Genomic DNA, 12,400 nt, shown 5'->3' with positions numbered 1-12,400 from the left:
TGCAAATATTAGCTGTGGTACAAACTTCCAAAATGACCCTAACAGCCTTATTCAAGAACCACCATCAGCAATGGCTATATTTATTTTAGGGTTTAACTGCACGAGTGAGGTGTCGAAGGCGTTGGTGAGGGGTGAGGTGATCTCGTTCTCAAGGCTAGGCTAGACAAAGAGAGGTTGGAGCGGCAGAGGGTAATAGATGAGATGCTGGAGGTAGACAGGAGGTATGCAGAAGGAAAAGAGGAAGGAACTCCAGGTGAGTTCTGACTGACTATCTACCAGGAAGGTGGTATGCCAATTGAGGCGAGCAAGGGGGGCAGTTTACGAACATGGAGAGAAGGCAAGGCATATGTTGGCGGGTCAGCTCCATAGGGAGGCTGCGGCAAGGGAAATTGTCCAGGTGCGGGACAGGGCAGGGAAGTTGGTGGTAGGTCCAGATCTGATTAACAAGATCTTTAAGGAATTCTATGAGAGGCTGTACAGATCAGAGCCACATGGGGGAGGCCGGGAGATGCAGGAATTTCTAGATGGGCTGGAGTACCCGAGGTTAGAGAAGAGGGACAGGGCTACATTCGAGGGGGCGGTAGTGGAGCAAGAGATAAAAGATGCGATTGGGAGGATGCGGTCGGGGAAGGTGGCAGGGCCAGATGTGTTTCCGGTGGAATATTATAAAAAATTCAAAAATAAAGCTGGTACCGCTGATGGTGGGGATGTCTGAGGAGGCGATAGGGAAGGGGGTGTTACCACAGACTCTGGGGCAGGCATCAATTTCCCTGTTACTTAAGAAAGATAAGAATCCGGTGGAGTGTGGGTCGTATAGGCCCATATTAAACGTGGACGCAAAGATATTGGCGAAGGTACTGGCACGTAGGCTAGAGGAGTGCCTCCCGGAGGTGATAGGTGAAGATCACACAGGGTTGTGAGAGGGAGGCAGCTCTTTTTGAACATTAGGAGGGTATTGAACATGGTTATGGTACCAGCGGAGGGGAAGGAAGCAAAGCTGGTTGTGGCATTGGACGCTGAGAAAGCGTTTGACCGGGTAGAATGGGGGTACTTGATGGCAGTCCTAGAGCCGTTTGGAATTTGACCCATTTTTGTGGACTGGGTGAAGCTATTATATAAGGAGCCAAGGTCCAGTGTCTGCACAAATAACACCAGCTCAGAATACTTTCCTCTCTACTGTGGGACGAGGCAGGGATGTCCTATGCCGTCGTCGTCTCCCCCCCCCCCCCCCCCCCCCCTGCTGTTTGCACTCGCGATTGAGCCATTGGTCATCGCATTAAGAAGTTCGGAGACATGGAAAGGGATAGTGTGGGGGGGGGATAGAGCATAAGGTGTCCTTATATGCCGATGACTTGTTATTATACGTGTCGGTTCAAGTGTGTCACAGGGGGAATACTGGAGCTGCTTCAGGTTTTTGGGTCTTTCGCGGGGTACAAATTAAATCTAGACGAGTGAATATTTTATGGTGATTCGGCCAGGGGTGGGGGGGCTGCCATTCCATAGAGCAGGGACTCACTTTAGATATCAGAGGGTGCAGGTTGCTCGGGATTGGGGGGGGGCCTCCGTAGGTGCAACATTTCTAGTTTGGTGGCGAGGGTGAAAGCTGATCTGACAAGGTGGGATGGTCTCCCTCTGTCACTGGTGGGTCGGGTACAGGCCATTAAAATGAATGTGCTGCCGCGATTCTGGTTTATTTTTCAATGCCTGCCGATTTTCCTGCCTGAAGCATTTTTTAGAGAGATTGAAGGGATTATTACCTCTTTCATATGGGGAGGAATGGTGGCCAGAATTCGAAAGGTGCTACTACAGAAAGGAAGGGTTTGGGTCTTCCGAACCTGATGTATTATACATGGGTGTAAATTTGGGTGAAAATGTGAAAAAGGAGAATAAAAAAATTTATTTTTAAAAGCAATGGCTATATTTAAACTTGGTTTACCCAAAACTCTGCAACATCGTGCATGGTGCCCATTGTTAATAGACTTTGTTACATATCCAGATGATTATCTCGGCCATGTCTAAACCTATGCAGTCAGTAAATTAGTTGAAATCTACTATTGGCTAAATTAGCTGAGAAAGCAAAATTAATTCAAACTCTCGTCTCTGAATATTCTCTATTATATGATTTTTTAAAAACTAACTTGCATTCTTGTTCGTAGGAAATTATGCATGCTTTGAAGCAGACATGGCATGTTAAGTGCTTTAACTGTGCTGCGTGTAAAACCCCCATCCGCAACAAAGCATTTTACATGGAGGAGGGTCAACCCTATTGTGAGAAAGGTAAATATGTTTTGTACTGCAGAAAGAATTGAGAATACTTTCTGATAGACATGTACTTGGTCAACATTGTATTCATCATCAATAAGACCAGAGTAACATTTTGCACAAAAATCAATGTACATCATAACACATTTATTTGCACACCATTTCAAATTAACGAATGCACCCAAACAAGTTTGCATATTTGCAAAGGTAAAAGTTAAAATCAGTTTGGTATTATGCAGTAACATGGCTTCTTAGAAATTCTGGCAACATTTAACAGTGTCACATATATGCTTTTGCCTGTTACCAATTGTTAAAATCCAATCTACTCAGCTGCCCTTGATCATGAAGATAAATAGCCTAATACCAGTTTATTCTGAATCAGGAGATGAAGAATAGCAGCAATATACAGTGTGAATGACTGCAAATTCATCTACATAATAACATTGTCTCTTTCTGGTCAGCATGGAGCTGGAAGTAGGCGGAATAGAAAAATTTTGCACAGAATCACAAATGTTTAAAGACTTGTTTTATTACCTGTGCAAAATTAATTTATGAAGAATTTTTTTTCATCATAAAATCTTTTATATTAGCACTGGTGAATCAACAGATTTGTAGGTTTACTACCATATGGGGTGTTTATGCATTTAGGAGATAATATCACAGCCATTCTTTTACAGTGATTGAATAAGTCATTTTTGCTTTTTATTAAGTGGTGTTTGTAACATTTTAACATTACTTTTGGGCATCGTCAACAGTAAATGAGCTTTTTAAATGTTTATTCATTTTAATGTGTCCATCAAATCTGCCCTTAACCATCTCTGCTCTAAGGAGAACAGTCCCAGCTTATCTGGCCTTCACGTAACTACAATCTAGCATCACTGGTATCATTCTAGTAAATATACTCTGCACCCCTCCCAGGCCTTGACATCCTTCCGAACATGTGAAGCCTAACCAGTGATTACCTAATATTTATAAAAATGTGTCTGTAACATTAAAGTCTCTGCAGCATACTCGACAAGTAAATCTAAAACTATTTTTCTATTTATGCAATCTAATTAGACTATGAGAAAATGTTTGGAACTAAATGTCATGGCTGTGACTTCAAGATCGATGCTGGTGATAGATTTCTTGAAGCTCTAGGGTACAGCTGGCATGACACCTGTTTTGTATGTGCAGTGAGTATTAATCCTTTTTTCAATTCTCCAACAGTAGTAATACTATAACAAATGTACATGTCTTTTCTAAGGTAAATCTTTAGCTAGATAAAGGACGGAGGGCAATTAAATGTACACTTCAGAGTGCAGCCGTGGTTTAACTGGCAAAGAAGTTTGTTTTATTGATGTCAAAACATCACTTCCTTTTGAAAGTGGCCACCACTGAAGTTAAAGTGCAAAAATGACACCTTGAATTGGATTTTAAAACCTTGATCAGATATGAATATGATATAAATGAAGTATTGTTGTCTTTTTTTATTCGGTGCTCGTTCTTTTAATTCAGTCACAATACATAAGCAGTTTGAATGAGTAGCGCACCCAAAAAAAAAAAACTTTCTTTGATCGTCAAGAAAATGGCTTGAGGGAAAGTTCTAACCACGCTTTAAATAAAAACATATTGTGTAATTTGCTTCATTTCTGTATCTAATTGACAATTACTTTGAAATAAGTGGCAATTATTCAAATCCGTAAGTGTTGGCTAGGCATTTTAAGAGTGTGGTCTGTTCAAACCATGGGAGTAAAAATTGAACGTTGCTGCCCCCGTTTAACTTAGAAACAGGACTAGGCCTCTATTAAATTAGATCATGACTGATCATCTACTTTAAAAAAATAAAAAAAAATTTATAGAGTGTCCAATTATTTTTTCCAATTAAGGGGCAATTTAGCGTGGCCAATCCACTTATCCTGCACATTTTTGGGTTGTGGGGGTAAAACCCACGCAAACATGGGGAGAACGTGCAAACTCCACACGGGCAGTGACCCAGGGCCGGGATTCGAACCCAGGTCCTCAGCGCCGTAGGCAGCAATGCTAACCACTGTGCCACCGTGCTGCCCTAATCATCTACTTAAACACCACTTTTTCAACCTATCAATTTCTGTTTTGAACATGCTCAATGATTATACTTCCACCGCCCTCTAGGATAGCGAATTCTGGCACAATGAGTGCAAGAATGGTCTGGCAGTGGAACGGGCTGCCCCCAATTTGTGCGCACGCCCAGAATGTTGCAAGGTTGTTCAGGACCTTTTGTTACTTGGCCCTGGCAGTGGGCTGAAATGAATGCAGACCCCATTTCAGTTTGGAGAGGAAGGTCCTCCAGTACTTTCAGGGCTCATCCACGATGAGTGTGCATCGCTGAACATTCCATGTTCTACACCAGCTGATCGAACACTTCAGCAGTCAAGGGCATTCAGCCTCTGATCTTCGGGTAAGCGTTCTCCAAGGCGGCCTTCCGGACACACAACAATGCAGAATCGCTGAGCAGAAACTGATAGCCAAGTTCCGCACGCATGAATACGGCCTCAGCCAAGACCTTGGATTCATGTCTCACTACATTTAACCCCCCACCTGCCACCATCTGGCCTGGGCTTACGAAATCCTACCAACTGTCCTGGTTTGAGACAATTCACTGCTCTTTAACTTGTGATAATCCCTCTCTCCAGTCGCACCATCTGGATTTATAAAGACTTAATTACCTGCAAAGACTTGCATTCAAAGTATCATCCTGCATCGTTGGCTTTGTCTTTATATGCTGTGTTTGTATAACCTACCTCTTCACTCACCTGGTGAAGGTGCTGAGATCCGAAAGCTGGTGATTCCAAATAAATCTGTTGGATTTCAACCTGGTGTTGTCAGACTTCTTACTGTGCCCTCCCCAGTCCAACCCCGGCATCTCCACATCATGGCTACCGTAAGTTGGAGCTTGGAGGAGCAAGACTGCTTCTTCTAGCTGCATAACACAATTGTATGTTATTGACTGTGTTCACTGCCCCACCCTCCTACTTCTCTTTCGCCCCTCTTCCCGATGCCCACCCTCTTCTACACATCTGAGTCTATTGTAGAGGTTGTGGGCTCCAACTCCGTCTCTATCAGCCATCTTAATTTATGCTGAGTATTGTAACCAGTCCCATAGGAATTAAATCCTAAGAACACAAGGCATCCTCCCCTACCCTATAAATTTGGCTGTTAAGCAGATTATTTGGTTGTTAAAACAGATTATAAGATTGTAAATTGTATTCTTTAAATTTAGTGGCTATGAAACATTAATTTAGTTTATTTCACATGGATCCTTCGAACAATTGCTGCAAGTTAATTCTGGAAAAACTGGCTTGGAAACCAAGAACATTAAAGGACAATTAACTAGTATTATTGTATACTTTAAAGAAAACTTTGACTTTTAATCATTTACTGATAGCCAAGTTACTGCCCTTACTCGATGCACATCAGCTGTTCTACTATGTAATATTATTTCCAGATCCACAACGTCCATTTCAGAGTTATTCATTAAGTCCCACATTATGGGCGAGATTCTCCACTCCCGCGCTGGTCGGGAGAATCGCCTGGGCCGCCAAAATTTCCCGGGATGCCGGTCCGACTCCCTCCCGCGATTCTCCCAAGCGGCGGGAACGGCCCGGTCGAGTTCCGCAGGCCGGAGAATCGCCGGAGACACCCAAAATGGCGATTCTCCGGCACCCCCGCTATTCTCAGGCCCGGATGGGCCGAGCGGCCAGGCCAAAATGGCGGGTTCCCCCCTGCGCGGTCCACACCTGGTCGCTGCCGTCGGGAACAGCGCGCGAACGCTGGGGGGGCGGCCTGCGGGGGGGGGGGTGAGGGGGGATCCTGCACCGGGGGGGTACCTCAAATTTGGGGTGGCCCGCGATCGGTGCCCACTGATCGTTGGGCCGTCCCATCTTGAAGGAGGACCTCCTTCCTTCCGCGGCCCCGCAAGATCCATCCGCCATCTTCTCGCGGGGCGGACTTAGAGAGGACGGCAACCACGCATGCGCGGGCTGGCGCCGGCCAACCCGCGCATATGCGGATGATGCCAGGTAGCGGCGCTGGCCGCGTCATCTATGCGGCAGCGCCTTTACGCGGGTGACAAGGCCTGGCGCGTGTAGATGACGCGGCCCCGATCCTAGCCCATTGTCAGGGCCTGAATCGGTCGGGATCGGGGCCGTTTCGCGCCGTCGTGAACCTCGACGGCGTTCACGACGGTGCGGCCCACTTCGGCGCGGGAGTGGAGAATCCCGCCCCATAGCTTTCTCTAAGTAATCCTGCAAATTTGTACTCTTCAAATATTTGTCCAATTAATTATCTTTTGATCGTTCCAAATATTGAAAGCGCTTCCAGGGAGTGCATTCGAGTTCATAACAATCCTGTGTGTGTGGGGCGGCACAGTGGTTAGCACTGCTGTCTCCCGGCACCCGAGGTTCTGGGTTCCATCCCGGCCCTGGTCACTGTCCATCTGGAGTTTGCACATCCTCCCCGTGTCTGCCCCCACAACCCAAAAACGATGTGCAGGGTAGGTGGATTGGCCACGCTAAATTGGCCCTTAATTGGAAAAAAAAATTGGGTAAACAAAATTTGCTGTATGAAATAATTTGTCCTCGGTTTTTCCCCCCTCATATTTTGCCAATTATTTTAATTTTATAACCTGCCCAACAATCTATCCCTCTATGCCAGAAAAACTAAAGAGCTGGTCATTGACTTCAGGAAGCAAAGTACTGTACACACCCCTGTCCACATCAACAGGCTAAGGTGGAGATGGTTAGCAAATTCCTTGGGGTACACATCTTCAAAAATCTGACCTGGTCCACCCACGTCGACGCTACCACCAAGAAAACACAACAGCGCCTATACGTCGTCCGGAAACGAAGGAAATTCGGCATGTCCACATTAACTCTTACCAACTTTTACAGATGCACCATAGAAAGCATCCTATCTGGCTGCATCACAGCCTGGTATGGCAACTGCTCAGCCCAAGTCCGCAAGAAACTTCAGAGAGTCGTGAACACAGCCCAGTCTATCACACAAACCTGCCTCCCATCCATTGACTCCATCTACACCTCCCGCTGCATGGGGAAAGCGGACAGCATAATCAAAGACCCCTCCCACCCAGCTTACTCACTCTTCCAACTTCTTCCATTGGGCAGGAGATGCAAAAGTCTGAGAACATGCACAAACAGACTCAAAAACAGCTTCTTCTCAGCTGCTACCAGACTCCTAAATGACCCTCTGATGGACTGAACTCATTAACACCACACCCATGTATGCTTCACCCGATGCCGGTGTTATGTAGTTACATTGTGTACCTTGTGTTGCCCTATTATGTATTATCTTTTATTTACTTCTCTTTTCATGTAACTAATGATCTGTTGAGCTGCTTCCAGAAAAATACTTTTCACTGTACCTCGGTACACGTGACAATAAACACAAATCCAAATCTAAACCCCTCCTAACTTTGAATACCTGTTAGATCTCCCCTTAAACTTCTCTGCTCTGAGGAGAAAAATCCTAAATGGTACGCATTTCTTCAGCTGAGAGTGGGGTCAGCGTAGGGGTGTGTGCCAAGTGTGAATTCTAAAGTTTAAATTGCAAATATGCCAAATTTATAAACCATTTTCATACCAAACAATTTGTTTGCTGTTCCAGGTTAGTTTAGGAAAATAAAGTTGAGCAATTATTTCCATTTAGTATGGACACATTAAATAACATTTTATTTCGGCCTGGTTGGAAAATTTTTAAAAATCCTATTTATGTAGGATACCTCCAGGAAAGCTACAAACATTCTGGAGAGCATTTGAAAATGTATTTGCATGAAAATCAACTAGATTAGTGCAATGTTTAAAAATGAAGTTCATAACAAGGCTGCCTGGTCTTTCCATTTAGATTGAAGGGCATCCGATATCTATTTGATTTATTTTGTTTTAATGTTCCAGGTATGTCATATAAACTTGGAAGGCAAAACATTTTATTCCAAAAAAGAGAAGCCCTTATGCAAGAGCCATGCCTTTTCAACTGTCTAGTCCGACACTGATGGATGATGATGACCAGAGAATGGAGTACAGAAACTGGCTCAGAAAAGCACAGCATCTAACAGAGTTTGGAAGAAACCACAAATGAGACCTAAAATTTCAAACTATCTCTCTGGTACAATAAAAATGTATGAAATGCTTCAAGAGACAATTAATAAATACTTAGCGCTGTTACATGAGCCTTCCTCAAAGGGCCAATTATGTTGCATGTCTTTCTGTTGTGCATGTAATCTCTTCTAATTTTTAATGTTACCTTCCCTTTTTCCAAAGGGAAAACAGTCTTAATGGTAGATATCTTCGACATTCAAACCGTATCAGGATATTCTGTCACATTTCACTGATGTCACTATTTTGCACACAATGAATACAATTTATTAACTACTTGTTCTTTGAAACTTTTATCACCATGCAGTATCTTTTTTTATTTTTGTGGATTATGGAAAGTAAAATCGGTGTCAGTATTTTATTCATAAACTTTAGAACTTTGGCTATTATTGCATCTGCAGAATTAGGTTGGCTGTCTGACAATAGTAATTAGAATAACTTGTTTTAAATGTTCAAGTACAGGAATAAGCCAAACTGTTTCACACAAGATACTAATTTGTCAGTTACTGATTGTTAAGTAGTATGTTATTTTCACTTGCACCTGTACATCCTATGGACTGCTATGGGCGAAGGGAGATTTACACAACAAGTAGTTGTGTTTAGACTGGTTAAGAAATCTATTTGAAATACAGGAAAATAATTTAATGTATATGGAATGTGTTCACTATTTACAAGTACATTGATGCATTTTCTAATCTGATAGATTAGATAACATTTGTAAAGTTTAAATTGGATCTTGAATTTTGGCTTGCATTGCTCCCAATCTGGTTAAAACCTGTTGAATGCTTCAAGATAAGCACCGAATAGTGCACATGCTCCACGCAGTCACCATGACCAGCTCTTTGCAACTTGTACTCTTCCTGCTGGAGGAATTGTAGCTCTCTTCTCCATGCTTCCCTATTAGACAATCAGGGACATTTGGAAATGCAAAGTTTAACCAAGCAAATTTGCTCACTTCGAAAAAGTTTGCAGGGAATGCACAGAGGTTCCTTTTCCTTTCCAATGGATTGTGTGCAGAATGAAAATTATAAATAGCTAGACTGTTGGTGGAAGGGGAGATTTTGTGCAGTTATAATCATGGTGTTTAACAATTCAGGCTACAAAAGCCAAAAAGAGTTATCTTAACAACCAAAGATGTATTTATCTGCTCAGAACCATTTTTAGCCAATTTTAATTCAATCTAAGTGACCTCTACTTTTTTCAATCTTTTTTCTTTTGTGAACTTATGGCAAATCTCAAGTGTGGGATAGAAAATATGGCACTCCAAAGTTTATTAGCAGGTAAATTTGGTGACCGAGATATGAGAATGCCCGTATTGCCATGCAGCTCTGTAACTAGTTATGTTGCACACAAGAAAGCTGTTTGCCAAAGGAACAAAATAGTATTATACTCGGGTGAGACTCTTCTGCAAGACTGATAGCTAAATGATCTGAGGGTGTGCAAACTGATTTAGCAAACTCATTGACATCATTTAACCTATTAAACAATTGTTTTTCGTGTTCATGTTGGGTGCAAGTGGAAGGTGCTGCAACCTGGTTATCACAAATTTTACTTGGATATAATTCCATTTGTCACAGGTATGGATTCTATATTTGCTAGATGTTGGTGTAAAGTGCTTGCTTTATTAGCCCAAGTTTTAAAACTTGAATTTATCCTCCTTTAGCTGAAAAGTATAACTGAGTCACATATTGCATATTTTTTAAAACACTGTACTTCGCCAGGAAAGGAACATAACCATTTGAAATTAAAAGCAAGTTATGATTCAAATTGTGCTCTGTTGTTCTTGTTCTTGATGTTCTGTTTTGAAGTTTCATGCACATTTTGGGCTACTTGGGATGTCATTCTGCACCCACTTACTGTGCTATAATTCTGAAGTGGCTGTCTTGTCTCACCTTCCTGGCGCAGACTGGTGAGATCCAGGCAATGCTCAGGCCTGGTGAGATTCAGGCAATGCAGCAAGTCCCTGCTACCGTTTTACGGCACAGCTGCTGTAAAGTAGGTGAGTTTAAAGGTCTTGTTGAAAATAACAGGCCAGGGGATGAAGGTAAGTGTTTAAGTTAAGCGGGATGATTGAAGGTCGGGAGGTTGTACTCCCAGGGCAGTTAGTAGGGGTTGGACATTAGGGGGTCAGACATGGGGATGGATGTCCCATGCTGACGGTCTTTCATAGTAACTATTAGTGTAAAACTGGCAGAAACATCGAAAAAGATTTAAATCGCTTTGTCTGATGGCTCCTAGCATGCGCCTCTGGGCAATTACCACGTAAACCCTTACCTGGGAACTTCGGAGAGGGATTCCCCAGTACATCTTTGGGGTACCCCGCCCAAATCCAACACTCGAAAGCCAGGAAGGTACGACTGTTTCTGATGTGCTGAGTGTTCTTTTTACTTTTAAGAACATTTGGGCTGCAAATAAATTTGGCTGGAAGCTGACTCGCTTTATGCCAGCCCGCCCCACAGCCATAATACTGTGGGTAGGTTAAATTGGTGAACTTCCATAGAACATTACAGTGCAGTACAGGCCCTTCGGCCCTCGATGTTGCGCCGACCTGTGAAACCACTCTAAAGCCCATCTACACTATTCCCTTATCGTCCATATGTCTATCCAATGACCATTTGAATACCCTTGGTGTTGGTGAGTCCACTACTGTTGCAGGCAGGGCATTCCACACCCTTACTACTCTCTGAGTAAAGAACCTACCTCTGACATCTGTCTTATATCTATCTCCCTTCAATTTAAAGCAATGTCCCCTCATACTAGACATCACCATCCGAGGAAAAAGGCTCTCACTGTCCACCCTATCCAATCCTCTGATCATCTTGTGTGCCTCAATTAAGTCACCTCTTAACCTCTCTAACGAAAACAGCCTCAAGTCCCTCAGCCTTTCCTCATAAGATCTTCCCTCCATACCAGGCAACATTCTGGTAAATCTCCTCTGCACCCTTTCCAATGCTTCCACATCCTTCCTATAATGCGGCAACCAGAATTGCACGCAATACTCCAAATGCGGCTGCACCAGGGTTTTGTACAGCTGCAACATGACCTCATGGCTCCGAAACTCAATTCCTCTACCAATAAAGCTAACACACCATACGCCTTGTTAACAACCCTCTCAACCTGAGTGGCAACTTTCAGGGATCTATGTACATGGACACCGAGATCTCTCTGCTCATCCACACTGCCAAGAATCTTACCATTAGCCCAGTACTCAGTCTTCCTGTTATTCCTTCCAAAATGAATCACCTCACTTTTCTGCATTAAACTCCATTTGCCACCTCTCAGCCCAGTGCTGCAGCTTATCTATGTCCCTCTGTAACTTGTACCATCCTTCCACACTGTCCACAACTCCACCGACTTTCGTGTCATCTGCAAATTTACTCACCCATCCTTCTACGCCCTGCTCCAGGTCATTTATAAAAATGACAAACAGCAGTGGCCCCAAAACAGATCCTTGTGGTACACCACTAGTAACTGGACTCCAGTCTGAACACTTCCCATCAACCACCACCCTTTGTCTTCTTCCAGCTAGCCAATTTCTGATCCAAACTGCTAAATCTCCCTGAATCCCATGCTTCCGTATTTTCTGCAGTAGCCTACCGTGGGGAACCTTATCAAACGCTTCACTGAAATCCATATACACCACATCGACTGCTTTACCCTCATCCACCTGTTTGGTCACCTTCTCAAAGAACCAAACTCAATAAAGTTTGTGAGGCACCCCTACCCTTCACAAAACCGTGTTGACTATGTCTAATCAAATTATTCCTTTCCAGATGATTATACACCCTATCTCTTATAAACCTTTCCAAGATTTTGCCCACAACGGAAGTAAGGCTCACTGGTCTATAGTTACCGGGGTTGTCTCTACTCCCTTTCTTGAACAAGGGGACAACATTTGCTATCCTCCAGTCTTCTGGCACTATTCCTGTTGACAAAGATGACTTAAAGATCATGGAGGTTGAGAGTAGTGAGGTCATGAGTAAGGTTTTAAAGTTGCAGGAGTGTAC

At 43.4% G+C, this 12,400-nt stretch overlaps 1 protein-coding gene across 1 annotated transcript in view; it reads left to right on the top strand.

Annotated features, from left to right (window-relative positions):
• Positions 1–10,160, top strand: part of pdlim7 (PDZ and LIM domain 7) — a 155,163-nt gene extending 145,003 nt beyond the window's left edge. Inside the window, exons 10-12 of the mRNA XM_072512932.1 lie at positions 2,157–2,277; positions 3,322–3,437; positions 8,193–10,160. Coding sequence (XP_072369033.1) covers positions 2,157–2,277; positions 3,322–3,437; positions 8,193–8,279 — 324 coding nt within the window. The 3' untranslated portion in view covers positions 8,280–10,160. The remainder of the gene's footprint in view (positions 1–2,156; positions 2,278–3,321; positions 3,438–8,192) is intronic.
• Positions 10,161–12,400: the final 2,240 nt, after the last annotated feature.

This window comes from Scyliorhinus torazame, chromosome 7, assembly GCF_047496885.1.
Source record: "Scyliorhinus torazame isolate Kashiwa2021f chromosome 7, sScyTor2.1, whole genome shotgun sequence".
NCBI lineage: Eukaryota > Metazoa > Chordata > Chondrichthyes > Carcharhiniformes > Scyliorhinidae > Scyliorhinus > Scyliorhinus torazame.
The sequence above is the reverse complement of the archived record's forward strand: the minus strand, read 5'-3'. Positions and strand labels throughout refer to the sequence as shown.